Source organism: Syngnathus floridae, chromosome 6, assembly GCF_059516105.1.
Source record: "Syngnathus floridae isolate MCC-2025c chromosome 6, RoL_Sflo_1.0, whole genome shotgun sequence".
Lineage (NCBI taxonomy): Eukaryota > Metazoa > Chordata > Actinopteri > Syngnathiformes > Syngnathidae > Syngnathus > Syngnathus floridae.
This window is the reverse complement of record NC_142418.1, coordinates 5,357,845-5,373,590: the sequence shown is the minus strand read 5'-3', so window position 1 is coordinate 5,373,590 and position 15,746 is coordinate 5,357,845. Positions and strand designations below refer to the sequence as shown.

The 15,746-nt window shown below is 41.5% G+C and overlaps 3 protein-coding genes and 1 long non-coding RNA gene across 7 annotated transcripts in view; 2 read left to right on the top strand and 2 right to left on the bottom strand.

The window, feature by feature from the left end:
- Window positions 1-310: 310 nt before the first annotated feature.
- Window positions 311-5,908, bottom strand: pnpla2 (patatin-like phospholipase domain containing 2). Of its 2 annotated transcripts, XM_088378875.1 has the most exons (10): window positions 5,374-5,908; window positions 4,552-4,784; window positions 4,378-4,443; window positions 2,998-3,207; window positions 2,851-2,911; window positions 2,558-2,761; window positions 2,329-2,461; window positions 2,129-2,251; window positions 1,678-1,741; window positions 1,239-1,482 (listed from the first exon to the last, which is right to left on the bottom strand). In XM_088378875.1, the coding sequence occupies exons 1-10, from the start codon at window positions 5,558-5,560 to the stop codon at window positions 1,396-1,398; spliced, it is 1,368 nt and encodes a 455-aa protein (XP_088235001.1). In that variant the 5' UTR covers window positions 5,561-5,908; the 3' UTR covers window positions 1,239-1,395. The 2 variants fall into 2 exon arrangements, with proteins under 2 accessions (XP_088235000.1, XP_088235001.1); XM_088378874.1 differs by lacking the exon at window positions 1,678-1,741 and having other exon boundaries at window positions 311-1,482; window positions 5,374-5,906.
- Window positions 5,909-7,343: 1,435 nt separating this feature from the next.
- pidd1 (p53-induced death domain protein 1) lies at window positions 7,344-14,049 on the top strand. Of its 2 annotated transcripts, none has more exons than XM_088378854.1 (14): window positions 7,344-8,309; window positions 8,554-8,967; window positions 9,058-9,259; window positions 9,355-9,556; window positions 9,628-9,777; window positions 9,857-10,030; window positions 10,116-10,263; window positions 10,837-10,972; window positions 11,040-11,190; window positions 11,314-11,419; window positions 11,511-11,626; window positions 11,862-11,969; window positions 12,047-12,243; window positions 13,402-14,049. In XM_088378854.1, the coding sequence occupies exons 1-14, from the start codon at window positions 7,778-7,780 to the stop codon at window positions 13,637-13,639; spliced, it is 2,874 nt and encodes a 957-aa protein (XP_088234980.1). In that variant the 5' UTR covers window positions 7,344-7,777; the 3' UTR covers window positions 13,640-14,049. The 2 variants fall into 2 exon arrangements, with proteins under 2 accessions (XP_088234980.1, XP_088234979.1); XM_088378853.1 differs by having other exon boundaries at window positions 7,350-8,309; window positions 11,314-11,437; window positions 13,402-14,046.
- Window positions 10,771-15,746, bottom strand: part of LOC148396037 (uncharacterized) — an 8,678-nt gene continuing 3,702 nt past the window's right edge. Inside the window, exons 2-3 of the long non-coding RNA XR_015859071.1 lie at window positions 13,399-13,552; window positions 10,771-11,656 (exon numbers count right to left, since the gene is read on the bottom strand). This is a non-coding gene — a long non-coding RNA (uncharacterized LOC148396037). The remainder of the gene's footprint in view (window positions 11,657-13,398; window positions 13,553-15,746) is intronic.
- Window positions 14,422-15,746, top strand: part of slc25a22a (solute carrier family 25 member 22a) — a 25,824-nt gene continuing 24,499 nt past the window's right edge. For both annotated transcript variants that reach the window (XM_088378885.1, XM_088378884.1), the window contains exon 1: window positions 14,422-14,596. The gene's annotated coding sequence lies outside the window, so the exon portion shown is untranslated. The remainder of the gene's footprint in view (window positions 14,597-15,746) is intronic.

The window sequence follows — 15,746 nt, the reverse complement described above, 5'->3', positions numbered from 1 at the left end:
GCTTGAGATTATTAAAACAAATACAACAGTGTTGTGAACAGTATTAGTGGAGTATGAATGCGTACATAAAGTTTGATTGAGGTTTGTTTTTGCCTCGGATGTCTTCCAAAGCATACAAGAGGGTCATTATTCCAGTGCTTTACAGTTATGAATCATCATCACTGGAATATTTATAACGTTTCTGAAATAATTTCAATCAAACTCCACTGGTGGCATTTGGTCAGAACTGTGCGTGTATTGTTCTTCATTCTGTGAACACACTTCACGCCATCTTTTCTGGGTAATCTGGATATCAAGAATTGCAGCTATCTATGGTAAACAACACCAGTTTATTGGTTGGTCACACAATGTTTGAGCCTGTGTCCATTTAATTACACATTAAACCCACTATAAAAGTGAGTTGAATAAATTTGAGGCTCAGTCACACAGAAGTAAAAGACGATATAGGTAGATTAACTATCACAGAATAAATTCAGCGATAAAGTAATTTTCATAATAAGATGATTCTTTGTTTTGTTAAAATCAGGTCACATAGAATAACCAGAGGTAAAGAGACCAGAATTACAACATGTAGTAAATCATGTTTCTAAAAGCTGTACACAGTTGTCACTTAAGATTATCGATAAAAATATGACATTGGTATGCATAGTATACACATGTGCATCAATTACCATTCATTCACATACAGTACTTACACAGACTGGAACCAAAACACAGTTGAATTCATATTGTTGCATTGACAGTTTGCTTAAAATGTATGGAGTAACTTTCTGCTGAGTGGTGACTTCACCGTTTCCTTCCTACAGTCTCAAAAGAGCCCGATGCTACACCCTAACCTATGCTTACGTACAAGTCGAACCACATTCCAGGAAAACGTAAACACTCATCAACCATGGCACATACGTTTTTTGTTTACAGTATCTTGCGTTTCAAGTTTGCATCTTCTATACATAAACATGTCTTGGACCTTCACGTATACATCGAAAAGGAGCGTTTCTGAGCATATTGCAGCTAGGAGCTAATTTGAATTGTATACAATACACATTATGTGTTCATGGTAAATTGTTACCATTTAGAATCGTCATTAAAGTGCAAAATAACAATCAGATTTTTCAACCGGACAACTGGTAGTAATTTGTTTGAGGTGGACCAGGATTTAAAAGTGGCAGATCTGAATCAAAGTGCCGCATGTCATCTTTGGCGTCACTAAGACCACCACCCGTGTGTGATGGGAAGCCTTCCACAGGGAGGAAAGAAGCAGAGCTTTTGTCCACCGACATTGGCCCTGTTTGGAAGGTTCCTTCCAGATCCATGTTGACGCAAAACGTTCCGGACAGCAGCTGTCTCTTGTATTGGTCGAGACGTGTAAAGATCTCCTGGACTGAAAGAGTGCCGCTACCTACCCAGGTGGCATACAGGCTGGTGGAGCGGATATGCGATGGGAGCGACTGGTAATGGTGCAGCTCCAGCTGACAGGAGAATCTATAAAGTGCAGATCAGCGTGTTACCAATTAACTTGTAGTAAATTTCAGGACAGCATCACAAAATTCAACCCTAGCATTTAATTAATTTCCTATGCCAAGACAAAATGTGCAACGTGTTTTAATCATAGGTTATCATTTATTTTCCAAAATGTTTCATGAAAAATTTGTAAAATTGTGAACAAGAAACAATTACCAGTTGGTGCAAAAACCAAGGCCAAACACTGCCATCTATTGGCTTGTTCGTGTCAGTGCAGCGTCTGCTAATCACAGAACGGGTTTGCTGACTTATACGAGATGAGTTATTGCAAATTACATTGTAAAAGAACATTGTCCATATTGTTCATTGGTGTTCAATTCCTTTTGTTGACTAAGCTTTGACAAAACACCCTCAATAGTTGTTTTTCTTCTTGTGTAAAGATCTCAATTATCTGCTTTGTCACAGGTTCTGTACACCAAGTAAACAAACAACCCATAGCATAGCTGCCTTCAAGGCATGAGACTGAACTTATTACGCAAGGTAAATATTTAAAGGATATCACGAAAGGCACACTTTTGTTAATAGACCAAAATGAGTGCTGACATTGTGCATACATACAAAACAATTTACACACAGACATAATCACGCATGTTGGCAGCACACCTACCGGGCGGAAAAATGCTGAGTAATGCTTTTGGAGGCCTGGCGCAAAACATGATGGAGGACTTTCACCAGTTGCTCTTGAATCCATCCGACATCCTCCTGCACATCTGGCAACCACTCTAAAAGTCTACATGAGACATTCGAATTAAAATCGACACAAAAACGTCCACATCAATATGTATCAATGATGAAGTCTAGCAGTACCTGAGAGTCAAAGACAAAGCGGACTCAAGCGGGAGAGTGTAGGGCAGCATCATGGCAGATGCCATCCTGAAAGGAAGCAGGTTGCCAAGCGACTGTACTAGGCTCCTTCTCTCTGTGCAGGCTTCAATTAGGGCTGCAGAGGGAAGCACAGTTGAGTACAAAAGCACCCACAGAAGCTGCCAAAAAGCATTTTTGAAACAATTACACATGGATTTTGTGCTTCCGTTACCTTTGTGGAGAGTTGGCGGAAGGCGCACAATGATGTGCTCCTCTATTGAGGGATAAACAGGCAACGGTCCATCGACCGTATTGATCTTTTCCTCCTCTTCAACATTGTTGACATCAACATGAACGTAGTCAACTTGCTCCTGATGCTCTTCTCTGTTAGCCAGCAGGACTCTGTCTATGTGAGGGTCGCCGGAATTGAGCAATCCTAAAAATAGAAGTATCATGTTTGTTTAAAAATGAACTTTGAAGATGCTTGAAAAACAAAACTCTAAATCACATTGTGTTGATTCCTACCATTCTTCTTCAGGAAGTGCAGTGCATCATTATAACCCTGTTTACACATGGCTTTCATAACCTAGACACGACAAAATCATTAAGTTCACTCTCGTTCATGGAATGTGTACATAGATTGAGAAAGGCGCCGCCTTCAAGTGACCTTACCATCGGATCAGGTGGGAAAAGTGCCCGGGAAATTCTGTAAAGGTTGGTGAGGGTGAATTGGATGCTGGTGTTGGTGAAGCGGAGCTCATGTATGTTGGTGGAGGTGTCTCGCGGACAGATATCGCTCTCGCCGGAGAACGGCGACACAGTGATTGTGTTTTTTAGCTCATAATGAGGCAAGTTGTCCGAGATTCCCCCGTCGACGTATCGCTGCATAAAAGAAATACAGACACAAATTGTGCTTTAGTTTCCGACATCACCGATTATTTCTCTCTTTTTTGTTGATAATGGATTCAATTGATTCCGTCAGCGGTGACGAGATTATTCCTCAGCAAATCTATCAAATTGCCAGACGTCTTGTCACTTTTTTTTTTCTCTTTCAACCAGCCTCTTTCAAAGTTCTGAGATTTATTGTTCTGCAAAGACAAGCTATCTATTTACTTTGAAAGCTAGAATGAGGTGGTTGGGTTCAAAAGGACATATCTAAGTATTTTTTTCCTCCATCAGCAAGTCTGCAGTAAACTTCAAATGACTTTTCTTGATGATATCAGCAAACGTCCTTGAAAATACCAAAATAATACATTTTGTTGCTTTGTGCAGCCAGATCAGCATTGAAAATGAGAATCTGTTCTCAACTGGGCCAAATAAACATGACTGGTAAATAAAATAAATTTAGATTTAGTTTGACAGCTATGCTGAATTTAGACTGAATTTCAAAGAAAAGGCAGTTGGGCATTTTTTTGTTCGTATTTTTATTTTTTAGGGGCTGGGGGGACTAAGATAGTTTAATTCCTTTTATGATGAATGTTTTTATCGAGACTGTTGCTCATCAAAACAGGCTCTGTTTGTCAACTGATGTGATCAGCGTGACATCAGTATCTGCTCCGCAGACGGTAAGAGAGGACAGAATGACCCGACAAGTCCGAGCTACAAGCTGCAGAGGGGAACATGCTGGGAGCTGTTATTGAGCAACATTTCGTAGAAGACTTCAGTGCTACTGTCAGCGAGTACAGAGAAACACAGAAGTTCAAATGTGCTCATTAATGAGAAACAAAATCCTGAAGTTTTGTTTGAGCACATTCATAGCCATTCACAAAAGCACTTTTCCTTTTTTAGTAGAATGGCTAGAAATAAGCAATAAAAGTAAATGTAATACTCCAAACAAATATATCAAATGTTTTCCCATTGAAATTCATAGAAATGCCAGTTCAAGACCCACAAAAAATCTAATGTGTTTTTACTACAAAAAACAGCACCCAGCACACAATAATGATATTGTGCTCATCCTGATTATGATATGACATTCTAATTTATTGATACACACTTGTATGTGCTATTCATTGCTAGTGACCCTTGTCATGCATGCATAATGCTACTCACCACTCCTTGCAGTGTGGGAGGAATAATGCCACAATACACTGGGATGTAGGCACTGCAAACACATGCCTGTAGGAAACAAAAGAAATTTAATACGTCAGTATTAACAGTTCCAAACCTGAAGGACTAATAATCTGGCATTAGTTTAATATTAATGAAGCTAATCAACATTCATACCTGCACAATCTCCTCCTTGTTGTTGAAGTGAGATACAAGCACATTTTCTCCATCTGTTACTCTGGTCAGAGAGATTCCCAGCCTCCCGTTGGCAAGCTGGTGAGAGTCAGTAGGCAGAGTGCGCTGCAACATGAAGCGCACGATCTTCACCAGGTTGAAGGAAGGATGCATGGGACCGAGGAAGCGCTTTCTGGCTTCCTTGGCGACCTCAATGATACTGGCACCAGCTTCTCCTGTGTAGGCAACAGGACAAGGAATGAAATTGTTTTTTAAAGCCAGAGCAGTACTATTCAGAACACAATTACGTACAATTTCAAAACCATAGTGATTAAAAAGCTGTTATGCACGATGTCACATGTTTTTTTTCTTGAGTGTTATCAGTGAAAAGTCAAAAGATACATTTGTTTTGCTTTCTCTTTGCCTTTTTGTGAATGAAATGAGTGATGGGAAAAGGTGCCCTGGGTGGTTTAACCACTTCTCCGTTAATATATTTGTAATTTTATTTGAGGATCACTTTCCTTTACGTTATACAAGTCTGCCCCTTATGGGACAGGCTGGAGGTCACAACAACTGTTGCACTTTATTACACAATGTACTACTATTAATTACTACGTATATTTCACCAACTCTGCTAACAAGCCAGTAACAGAAAACAAGTAGCACTCCAGCCGTGTCCAGTATGCGGATGACATGCAATTCAGACTTTGCAAGCAGAAGTTCTCACTTTCGAAAGATTAGCAGCCGTGTACTGCACTCTAGCACAGTTCCAGAGGCCAGCCATCATAAATTGTGAGGCCGATTAGTTCCAATCGAGTGACATACCAAGGCACACGCCGGTGACCAGCGCGGTGGCGGTGAGCGCTCCGGCTGAAGCCCCATAAATGTGCTTGGCGTTGTGCACCAGGAACGGAGCCTGCTCCAACAGGCAGCTGGCGACACCAACATGGTAGATGCCCAGGAATCCGCAACCTGCGAAAGAGATGTTCCATGACGAGTCCAAGGGGAACATCGCGTGCGTTGACAGGCGGATCGAATGGACGCCAGCCGGGGTCCCTTCCCGATTTGGAGACTAAATAAAGTTTTAAATCGGTCCGCTTTTGTTAGGTCGGAGTGCCGCTCGGATTTTGCTAGCTCTCTTTTACATGCTGCGTTCAACCTGGTAGCGAATAGCGTTAAGATCTCTGGTGATTCTGTAAGGTAACCTTTGTCCCAAATAAAACCACTAAATTCACATTTTTAAAACAAAACACTAGAAGAAGCGAAAATAAGCTTTTACTGAGTAAATAAAATATGTCCCGGGGAGAATTATTACGGCACGGTGATTAACCCTGGTTTGCTGCCGAACAGTTACGTTTTTATGCATATAGGGGCGGGCACTGTAACTTCAGTGGCCTCTCACAATTGAGAACACAAATGACGTCGACGAATCAAAATTGACGTGTTAACCTTGTGACCAATTATAAGCCACGGTGTTGTCGCCCAAGTGAATGCGATTATGATAGGACGATTTGCACAGTAAACAAACGTCACGTGAGATTTTAGTTTTTGTTTTGTATTTTTTTGCTGATCGTGTTTGACGATGTGTTTTCATAATTGATATATTCTCCTAATTATTGACGTTGGCAGATCTAATGACAGTTCACTCCATATACATTAGAGATATACATTCCCAACTTTTATTGAGTCAAGGCACCATTAAAAAAAATCTCACCACTAACAAAAACGTCACAAAAAGTATTACTGGAATAATGACGATCTCGTTGTAATTTACACACAAACGTACTGACGTAGTGTGCAATATGGACCTGTTTAATTAAACAGAAATCTGATGTAATCACCAGAAAGATTATTTTGCATACAGGTTTATTGTGCCCTCTGCTCTTAATTCATTTTTAATTGTTTTGCCTGTCACTATATGTCAACAGCATAAATATAGGTCAACAATGAATAAGTAAAAATTTGATGTCACACGGCAGCTCTGATGATCTCTCACCCCGATTGTGAATGACTACAATACAATTAACAATTTTCTCCTACGACCCATAATCTAGGTGTATTTTTTATATTTGTGGATAATATTTATTTTTGACTTTGTTGTCATGGCAACGATGATACCCCGTGCTGGAAACCATATTATAGGAACATGTACAAATAAGACCGTGACCCCTTGAATTGCTCACAAAGTCACTGGGAAAGCCTGTTTCACAACAAGTAGTGTCGAAATTCAGAATCCCATGCATTCTTGGAGAATGTCATCCTTTTATTAATAGTTGTTTTGAATGATGTTTTTCTGAGATGTTCCTTTCAGAATGTTCTTGAGCAGTGATTGTAGTGACAACATGATTCCTCAGAGAGGATATTCTCTTGAGCAACTACTTCAGAAGATAGTAAAAAAATGTGTATTGATTGTGGACAGACAAAACAAGATTATATTTGACTAAAACATCCACATTGTCACCATTGTTTTATCCATCCTGTATTACATGAAGTTTTATGACAATTTGCATTTGAACATTTCGTGATTATATACCGTCCGTCTCTATCCAACTACTATTTATCAATTCCAGGGCTCACGATACAGTACTTTTACGTATACAATATGCAAGGGGTAGTAAACAGCGTCCCCGGCAGGCTGATAGCAATATACTCAGCGTCAGTGCGTAGTTGCACTTGTACTACTTAATCCCGCCTTCGGTTGAAACCTTCGCGGCACCGACCAAGAGACGTTCGTTTTGCTTCCACAAGAGCCAGAGGGGCGGAGATTGACGCTTTTGAATTGAAAATCCACGTTGTAATCATCTGCCGCTACTCGACTGTGAGCAAAACGAACAAAGTTTGAAGTGACGTAGAACGTTTCACTTTTTGACCCAGTTGAATTTAAGGAAGTCCAAATCGTGTCAGAGAAGAGTCTTTCTTCAAATTAGGGAACTTTATGATAACATTAATAAGATAAGAACACCTATATTGTAAAACGAATTGCGATATTGAAAGACCACCAAGTCATAGACTCACGGCTAAAATTCACGTTTACAGTACAGTATACTGTATGGTGAGTACAAGCTATAGCTACCATTCACTTATCTTAAGAACGGGTATCATATATTTTCTCAGTATTTTATCTCTTGTTCACTTTACTGACACTAAACATGTCTGGACGTGTTCCACGTATATGAAGCAGATAAGAAAACGCGGCCACATCACTTGACTTTTGCTCACAGTCAACTTAATGGAAAAAAGTAGCGAGAAAGAGAAAACCAACGATGAAGATGGAGATAAAGCTGCTGATTGTAGATTAGAAGATGAGGCTGTTGTAGTGACATCTACGTCTCGATGTGGGGAAGCAGACTGTTCTGAGATTTTAGGGAAGGAATTGCAACGGGTGTGCAATGAGCAGCTGGAATCGGAGAGGACACCCGGAGTGCCAAGACAAAATGATGAGAGAGATGCTGCCTCCTGCTTCATGGACACTTGCAATCCTTCCATATCCAGCCTTTCGTCATCATCGTCTTCCTCTATGTTGTTGCTCACACCACCCTTACCTCCTTCTGTGGAGCTCTCAGCTGTCTTGACTGATACCAGGCTGACCTTGGATGTCTACCTGGGAGGAGCAGCTGCACTGCCGCTGCTATGGGGTTCCATTCCAGGACACCTCCGGAGGCTCTATTATTTGCGACTTGGTTCTGAGGATAAAAGTGCACTGGATGGTGCCCTGAGTGTCCTTCCACATTTGACAGGACTACGTTCACTTGCCGTACGAGGTATTTAAAGTATATTTCTCACACATTCAAGGCTACAGATACGCTCCAATGTAGAACACAAGGTGACCCCAAGTAGACAAAATTAATAACTGCAGTAAATAAATATAGTATAAATAATACTATAATACTTATAAAAATAATATAAAGAAATATATATAGGAAATAAATGACCATTACTTTTACTTTCAAATTATAATTTCAAAACAATTTACCTCATTTACCTCTGTTTTTCCTGTCTTTTAAGGGCACTGTTTTTATGATGAACAAGGAAATCCCTTGCCTGGCCTCCTCACCACTTTGCCCACATCCCTTGTCTCGCTCTCCCTCCTGGTGCACGTGGATCTCTCCTTCAACCAGCTCTCTGTCCTTCCATCATGTCTTCTCATCTTACCTGCGTTGTCCACCTTGCTTCTGTGTCACAACCGCTTTTCAGAACTTTCCACTGATATTGGCCAGCTGTCTAGCCTCACCTATCTGTCCCTCATTGGAAACAAGCTGGTTTCCCTGCCTGCGAGTTTAGGCCAGCTGAAAGAGCTACAGACACTGGATGTCTCAGATAACCTCCTCGAGGAGCTGCCAAATGAAATTGGTTCTTTAGGAGAGCTTGTTAAGTTTGAACTTTCCCACAACAAGCTGAAGAGGCTACCGGACACGATGGGTATGAATAATGAATTGGTGTGTTCATGATTCGTGTGAGGCAAATGAAAATGCTTACCATGTGAAATCACTTGTTCTTGGCTGTGCCCAGGCTCACTCCGTTCCCTGAGGGAGCTTATCATCTTTAGCAATGACCTCCGCTTCTTACCATCCTGCCTGAATGATTTGCCGTTGCTGAAAATGGATGTTCGAGATAATCCTTTGGGGCGACCGTCGACACCTCCACCTGTTTTCTCACCAGATGAAGGACAACCAAACATTCCTGAGTTGCATCTACTATTCAACCAGCACAGGTAATTGGTGTAACAGGTGTTTATTTTCTAATTTTATCCTTGTTTGTCACTTTTCCTAACATACAACAATAAACGCAATTTTGCTCCTTTGACAGTTTTAGTGTTACGTCTTCTGGATGTCATGTGTTTCTCCCAGGGGGGACGCAGCTGCTGTTCCCCCCAGGGTGCCTGCAGTCGCCGACAACTCTGGAGTGGGCAGAGAGAAGACCACAACGAAAATGGGTGTTGCTGGGGGAGCATGACATTCTCCTCAGTCGTCCACTGGAACTTTGTCCTCATGGCGTTTCATTTCTTAAGGTGCTGCATTTTGAAATGCATTGCGCTTAATCCAAAATATTCTGTATGTCGAGACTCAACTTTCCTTGCAGCCGGTCGAGGTGTGCATTGCACATCACCGCAAAAAATGGAAGGAGGTGGTGGTGCGCAAGTATGACGGAACCTCGTGGAACACTTTGCCTACTTCTCTCAGGAAAGGAAGTGAAAGACACAGCATTCACTCCTTGGAGCGTCCAGCCAGAGTAAATCAATATCACATACTCTACTAACCATTGTTTGAAACAAATATTGTTACAGTAAATTTGTTGTGTTTCTGTGTAGCTGGCTTGTTGTTCCGTGAGCCAGTTTTCCTGGTTCATCGTGATAGCCCGTCCAGTGACGGACAGCTGCTCAGTTTCCCCAGCAGGAGCCCTGTTAGTGTCCAGTGCTCACCCTGGAGTCAAGCTCAACTTCCCCCCAGACTCCACCAGTCAAACCCGCACCATAACTTTACAGGTAGTCACTGATTGTGTATTATATACTGTCTGCAAGATATACACGGTGGGAAAAGTCAAACACTGAATAATTTCCGCTGGCGTAGGTGCTGCAGGTGTCAGTGTCAGAAGTACAGGTGTTGTGCGGTGATCCGCAAGCTAGTGTCAGTCCTCTCCTCTGCCTCTCACAAACTCCCAGCATGCATTTCCTGCTGCCAGTCAAAGTTCAAGTTCCACTGCCGCCGGGGGTCACAGGTGCGATCACGTTTTAGATGGTTTTGTTTATTTCTTAGGGTGTTTTCACACCTGGACCCTTTTAAAAGAACCAAAGTCAGGCCTCTTTAAGTGGACCAAAAAGTGGACCAAGAGGAAACAAACTCAGTTCTTTTCGTGTTCACATTGTGAGTGTATTTCAAAGAGGACCGAGTTCTCTTTCTGATTTTGCGCCTGCAGTCACGTGACCAATCTACGGCAAGCCAAGGAGGTTATAATACAGTGCAAAAAGGCGAAGTGAACCCAGTGCGCATTGTGTTCACACTGCACAGATTAGGTGAACCGTACGAGGTGGTCTCAGTACGGTTCGTTTTAAAGGGGTCTGAGTACGGTTGGCGTGTTCACATGTGCACAAAAAATGCTGAGTCATCGATCTGAGTTCCTTTAGAGGGCTGAAAGGGACCAAGTGTGAAAACACCCTTATTTTGTGTACAATTTCTAGGCATGATTTAAAAAATACACAGTACTGTGCAAAAGGTTTATGTGCTCGTTTTCCTTCAATTATTTATTACGTTGACTATTTCTTTTTCATATTGATGTTGGGTTTGTTTCCAGGTCACACAGTTGACAAATCGTGTTTGTATCTGCTGCGCGGAGACTCCACTGCCCAAACCTGGACAGACATCACATCACAAGCGTCTCTCTATGTTACGCACTTGTACGCCATTTTCTACATTACACATTTCTCCTGGTAAGTATCTAATGAAAGCTGGACATATTGAACATTATAGCGTTACAACTTCTGTTTATGATCACAGGTACTGGTTGTGGTACAAGACTCAGAGTTGTGTTGGTGGCATGGTTAGAAAGGTGTACCAAAGGCTAAAGCAGTTTAAAGTCCAGTTCATGGCTCTCCAGCGGAAAACGGATCCTTCACAAGTCCTGCTGCAGTGTTTACCAGCTAACAAGGTGGGTGTTTGGTGTTTGGATGGTAGTAAAATGAAAACACCGCTGCTGTTTCACCAACGTCCCCTGCGACTCGGAATGGCCCGTGTGAAGAAAACTCATGTTGGTTAGTTCATTCCTTTGCAGGTGGAAGACAGAGTGCAGTCACTGTTGGAACAGTACGATGGACCCCAGCCTTCAGACCTGTGTGACCTTCTGGAAGGAGAGCAGTTCTTTGCCGGCTTTGAAAGAGGTTTAGATATCTGCACAGGTCAGAAGTCTTATTTTATTAACAAGCCAATATTTTGGCAGCTCAGGTTTTGTTGGTTTCCTGCTCTCACCAGACAGACCAGACTGTGTCGAGGGAAGACTGTGTTTTGTGTTTTACTCCAGTCTGAAGAATTTGAAGGAAGTTTACATCTCTCCTGCAAAGGGCCTCCAGGGTCCAGTGAGAGGAGAAGTATGACATTTTTCTCAATAACCACAGCGGCTGAAAATGTACAACGCATGAACGTTTATAAAAGGCAATTTCCAATCCCAAAAGGTCTTTTGATAAATATGATTTTTCTCTCTTTTGTTTATTACAGGATAAATGCCCACCTTCTATTTTAAGATTCACTTATTGTTAATCATGTTGAGAAGATGAAGATGCTATTCGAAGTAACATCATCCTGACAGTGACTCCTATTCCACAGGTTTCTTTTTACAGAGGCGAGATTCCCAGTAGTTTACCAGAGGAAGTAGTGAGCAAGAGGAAAGGACATGACAGCCAATGGCTTGCAACTTTACCGCTAAGACTTCCTGTCAGTTGCAAATCTGTTTTCAGTTGACACATTTTTTCCCCCCCACAATTTCACGTGCCTTTCTGCTGTTTTGCCAGTCGCTAGGTGCCGACAACAAGTACATAACTGAAGAATTCCAGCTTCCTCCTTTGAATCTCGGAGACCCTGAGAGTGGCTACCTGACAGAAGCCAATCTGCTGTCCATCTCACTCCAGATTGGACGGGATTGGCGTGTTATTGGCATCAATCTTGGCTTAAGCTACCAGGAGTTAGACCGCATTCAATATAAATACAGGTTTGTATTGACAAACAAACGAATATTGGAAATATAAATATGGATTTATTTGACTGAATTGCTTTCTATGGCTCCTTCATTTGTAAAACAAAAGGAAATACAAAATATACACTAGTATTGATGCAGATCATTAATTATTACTACATCTCAACTAATAAGTTTAAATCACTTCACTGGTTCTTTTATCTCAAACAAATTATTTTAGGTTGCATTACCTGACATGTTTCGGCTTATACTTCCGCCTTCATCAGAGTGTCATCCATAACTTCTTCGTAATAGTTGTACTAAGTTCATTTTGTTTTTACTTGTTAATCACTTCACTGGTTCTTTTATCTCAAACAAATTATTTTAGATTGCATTACCTGACATGTTTCGGCTTGTACTTCCGCCTTCTAGTAAAAACAAAATGAACTTAGTACAACTAATAAGTTCAAATGAATTTACGGTTCATCTGAGCCCCTTAATGTTTAAAAACATGGAGTCGTAATAAAATAGACATTTTTAAAAGCAGGATAAACATAAAATAGTATAACAGTGATTTTCGTTTCTGTGTAAGTGCAGCTAAACGAAAGCAAGATATTGAGTGAGATGACTGCAGTGGGAGAGAAATGGTCGAGAATTTTGATCGTTTTAATCTGCGCTGTTCGGTGCTATTAAGCCATCTGGGACATTGCAGGAGATTACACACACAGTCTGATGCTCATCTCCCCCCACCACCACCACCCCCTGCATGCTCCTCATGCTCGTATGACACATCCTGCAGGCGTACAAGCAAAGCTAACAGCTCTAATGTCAGGGCTTTCATGGTGGTTAATGTTATTTTCATAATAGATGGATTTAAGATGCCTTTTATGAGACAGGTGATTTTTTTTTATGGTTCTGTAGGATGTATTTGCTTTCCTGGTCTATACTTGGTGATTAGCATAATCAATATTTACAAAATAGTTCAGCACATGCTGTAAATTATGGTCATAAAATGATAAATGTGGTGCCTTGATGTCATAGTGTTCCAATATAATTTTGCTCAAGGCACTTTCCAATGTTTTCATCCCGCACACATTTTTCACAAATGGTGGCTAAATACTGCATCACTGTAGTATGGAGGTTCATTAACTACTGAGGTAAAATATACGTGTGACATTCTGCTCTTCTCACCAGGGACAATCTTGGAGCTCTGGTGCTGGACATGCTCTTTCACTGGGCCCAAGGACAGAAGAGCACCGGGCCCGGGGCGGTGTCCCGATTGAAGGCGGCCATGATTGAGAGTGGCAGGAGAGACATTGCAGATGAGCTCGAAGACATAGTCAATCTGGGAAAGCAAAAGTACACCGAGTCACTGAGGAGAGTGGGACTGGAGGCGGGGAGGAGCAGTCCCCACTGTGAAAGCCACCAGTAGAGAAGTTCTCACTGGGTGCAGGTGGCTTTTCTGTTTATTTGTCCTATTTTACACAACCAGAGTATGCACTACATTGGATTTGTTTTATCTAACGTGCCAACAGTCCACTTAAAAAAAATTGTCAACTCAAAGAGATTTTAATTATGTTGTCAAACCTTTGAATTTGGATCCTCTTGGTTTCAATCTGATAAGATTACAGGGAGGTAGCTGAGCAAACATTAAATGTTGCTAAGCTTTCACTTACTTTTGACTCAGAAAGTTCACAAAGTGTTTTTTACTTGTCACAAAAATCACTTTAGCTCTCTGTTGATCTTGCAACAGAATGCTCATTTTGTATCCTTTTTATCGTGTGAATACAACCAACTGCTATGAAAATATTAATTAAATTTCACATCCTGGGCTGACGTTGCCTCTTATTAATTACATAATAGTTAGTTCAGGGGGTACCCCATGAGAGTCCCATCCTAATTCCTCTGCTGGCCACTATATGGTTTTATTTTGCTTATTTAATGACTAAGACGACTTACAAGACTACATATTTATTGAAGTATTTAACATGGCTTCCTGCACTGCTTTTCAAGGTCACTCTATTCCCATCCCCCAGCTCCTACACCTTTTTCTTATTCACTTACAAAACGCGTGTAGTTCCACTATAAAACCACTAGAGGACCCCTCTTTTATATCCACTTTTCCTTTTTTTTTTTTTTTTTTTTTTTTTTTAATTCAAGTCATCCTCAGTCCACTATCAGCTTCCCCCTCCCCTTACCTTCGAACGTCCCACCCTCCTCCCTCCATCCCCACCTTACTCCCACCTCCTCTTCCTTGGTTCCCGGTGCTTAGATGCTAGTAAGACCGGTGTTTAATCGCTCCGTCAGCCTAAAACATTCACATTGTGTAAGGTTTTGATTTGACCATCTGCACCGGAGAAAGACGGGTTAACGGGAGCAGATATTTGGGGTATGTATTTAAACGCTGTTTTATTTTTTGTGTGCGTACGTGGCTCTTTGAGGCGCACAAATATCTAACGAGATTTTGAATCGACGTGCATGCTTAATGCATTTAAAAAATTGACGCGACTGTCAAATGCATAGAAAATGTGCAGACGTGAGCGCGCTAGCTAAGCTTCGCGAGAACCGGCGAGCCTTTCGTTTGTAATAGGAAGCGATACAACCTCACCGTTATATGTCATGTCATTTAAAAAGCTGCGTGAGGGGGAGGCAAAACCTACATCGGAACGATTCTGATGCGTTATTACCACATATTCCACATATGCATCGGACAGGTGTTGCTGTCCGCTTTGTGCTGAATGCATTCAAATATACAATTTTATTATTTCCTTGAGATATGTACTGGACCACCGCGGTCGTTATGCCGCCTTCCGCACTAAACGCGGTTCATGTGTGCGGGGAGAGAGCTTGCTAGTAGTGGATCCTCTCCTCTCTCATTGATGCTGTCATATTATCATTAATGGGTCATTGTCGCTGATTTTGGTGACTGTACTCTTAACTACACCAGTGATGTAGAATCAGCAAAATTGACTGCTGAGAAAAGAGGTCATGCAAACATGAGGGATTTAATAATTGTCGGTTTTAGTAGGCCACCAATGTAGCCCCACCACCAGTTTTGGCTTATACGAGGCTTGCCGGCCCAGGAAAATATTCCTGCAGCCATGAAATTATTGATGAGGCAGACCATTCTTGGTGTAGGATGGCATCCTGTACATCCTGATATGAAGTCTCATGCACCATTTTTCCTCCGTTGCATGTTTTTTCTTCCTTTAATCTGTACGCAACAAGCTCAGATCCTCCAGGGAAGGACTTTGAATGTCACTCCGACAGTATGTGTTTCCAATGGCTTGCTGTTCTTCTCTTACCATGTGAAAGTCATTGAGGTCATTTGGGGTTTCTACTGTCAAAGTGAAACCAGATGCTTCAATGCTGCTTATTGTGTTGTTTTTTTGTGAGTGTGTTTCTTAGGCAGGCTCATTTACAATGCTTTTGTTATTTCATATCCATGCTGTTGGGAAGCTGAGAGGCAGGCAAACCCAAGGGTCACAAGGGACACTGCTATGTATGCTGTCAGGAGAGGCTGCCATGAAGGTGTTATT

Excerpts from the sequence above, each read along its gene's own strand:
- pnpla2 (XM_088378874.1), bottom strand. The coding sequence starts at position 5,560 with ATGTTCCCCTTGGACTCGTCATGGAACATCTCTTTCGCAGGTTGCGGA. Across the intron at positions 4,785-5,373 it reads GGTCACCGGCGTGTGCCTTG|GAGAAGCTGGTGCCAGTATC; the intron begins GTATGTCACTCG and ends TTGCCTACACAG. Across the intron at positions 2,912-2,997 it reads TTTTCCCACCTGATCCGATG|GTTATGAAAGCCATGTGTAA; the intron begins GTAAGGTCACTT and ends TGTCGTGTCTAG.
- pidd1 (XM_088378853.1), top strand. The coding sequence starts at position 7,778 with ATGGAAAAAAGTAGCGAGAAAGAGAAAACCAACGATGAAGATGGAGAT. Across the intron at positions 9,260-9,354 it reads CTACTATTCAACCAGCACAG|TTTTAGTGTTACGTCTTCTG; the intron begins GTAATTGGTGTA and ends CTCCTTTGACAG. Across the intron at positions 11,627-11,861 it reads AGGGTCCAGTGAGAGGAGAA|GTTTCTTTTTACAGAGGCGA; the intron begins GTATGACATTTT and ends CCTATTCCACAG.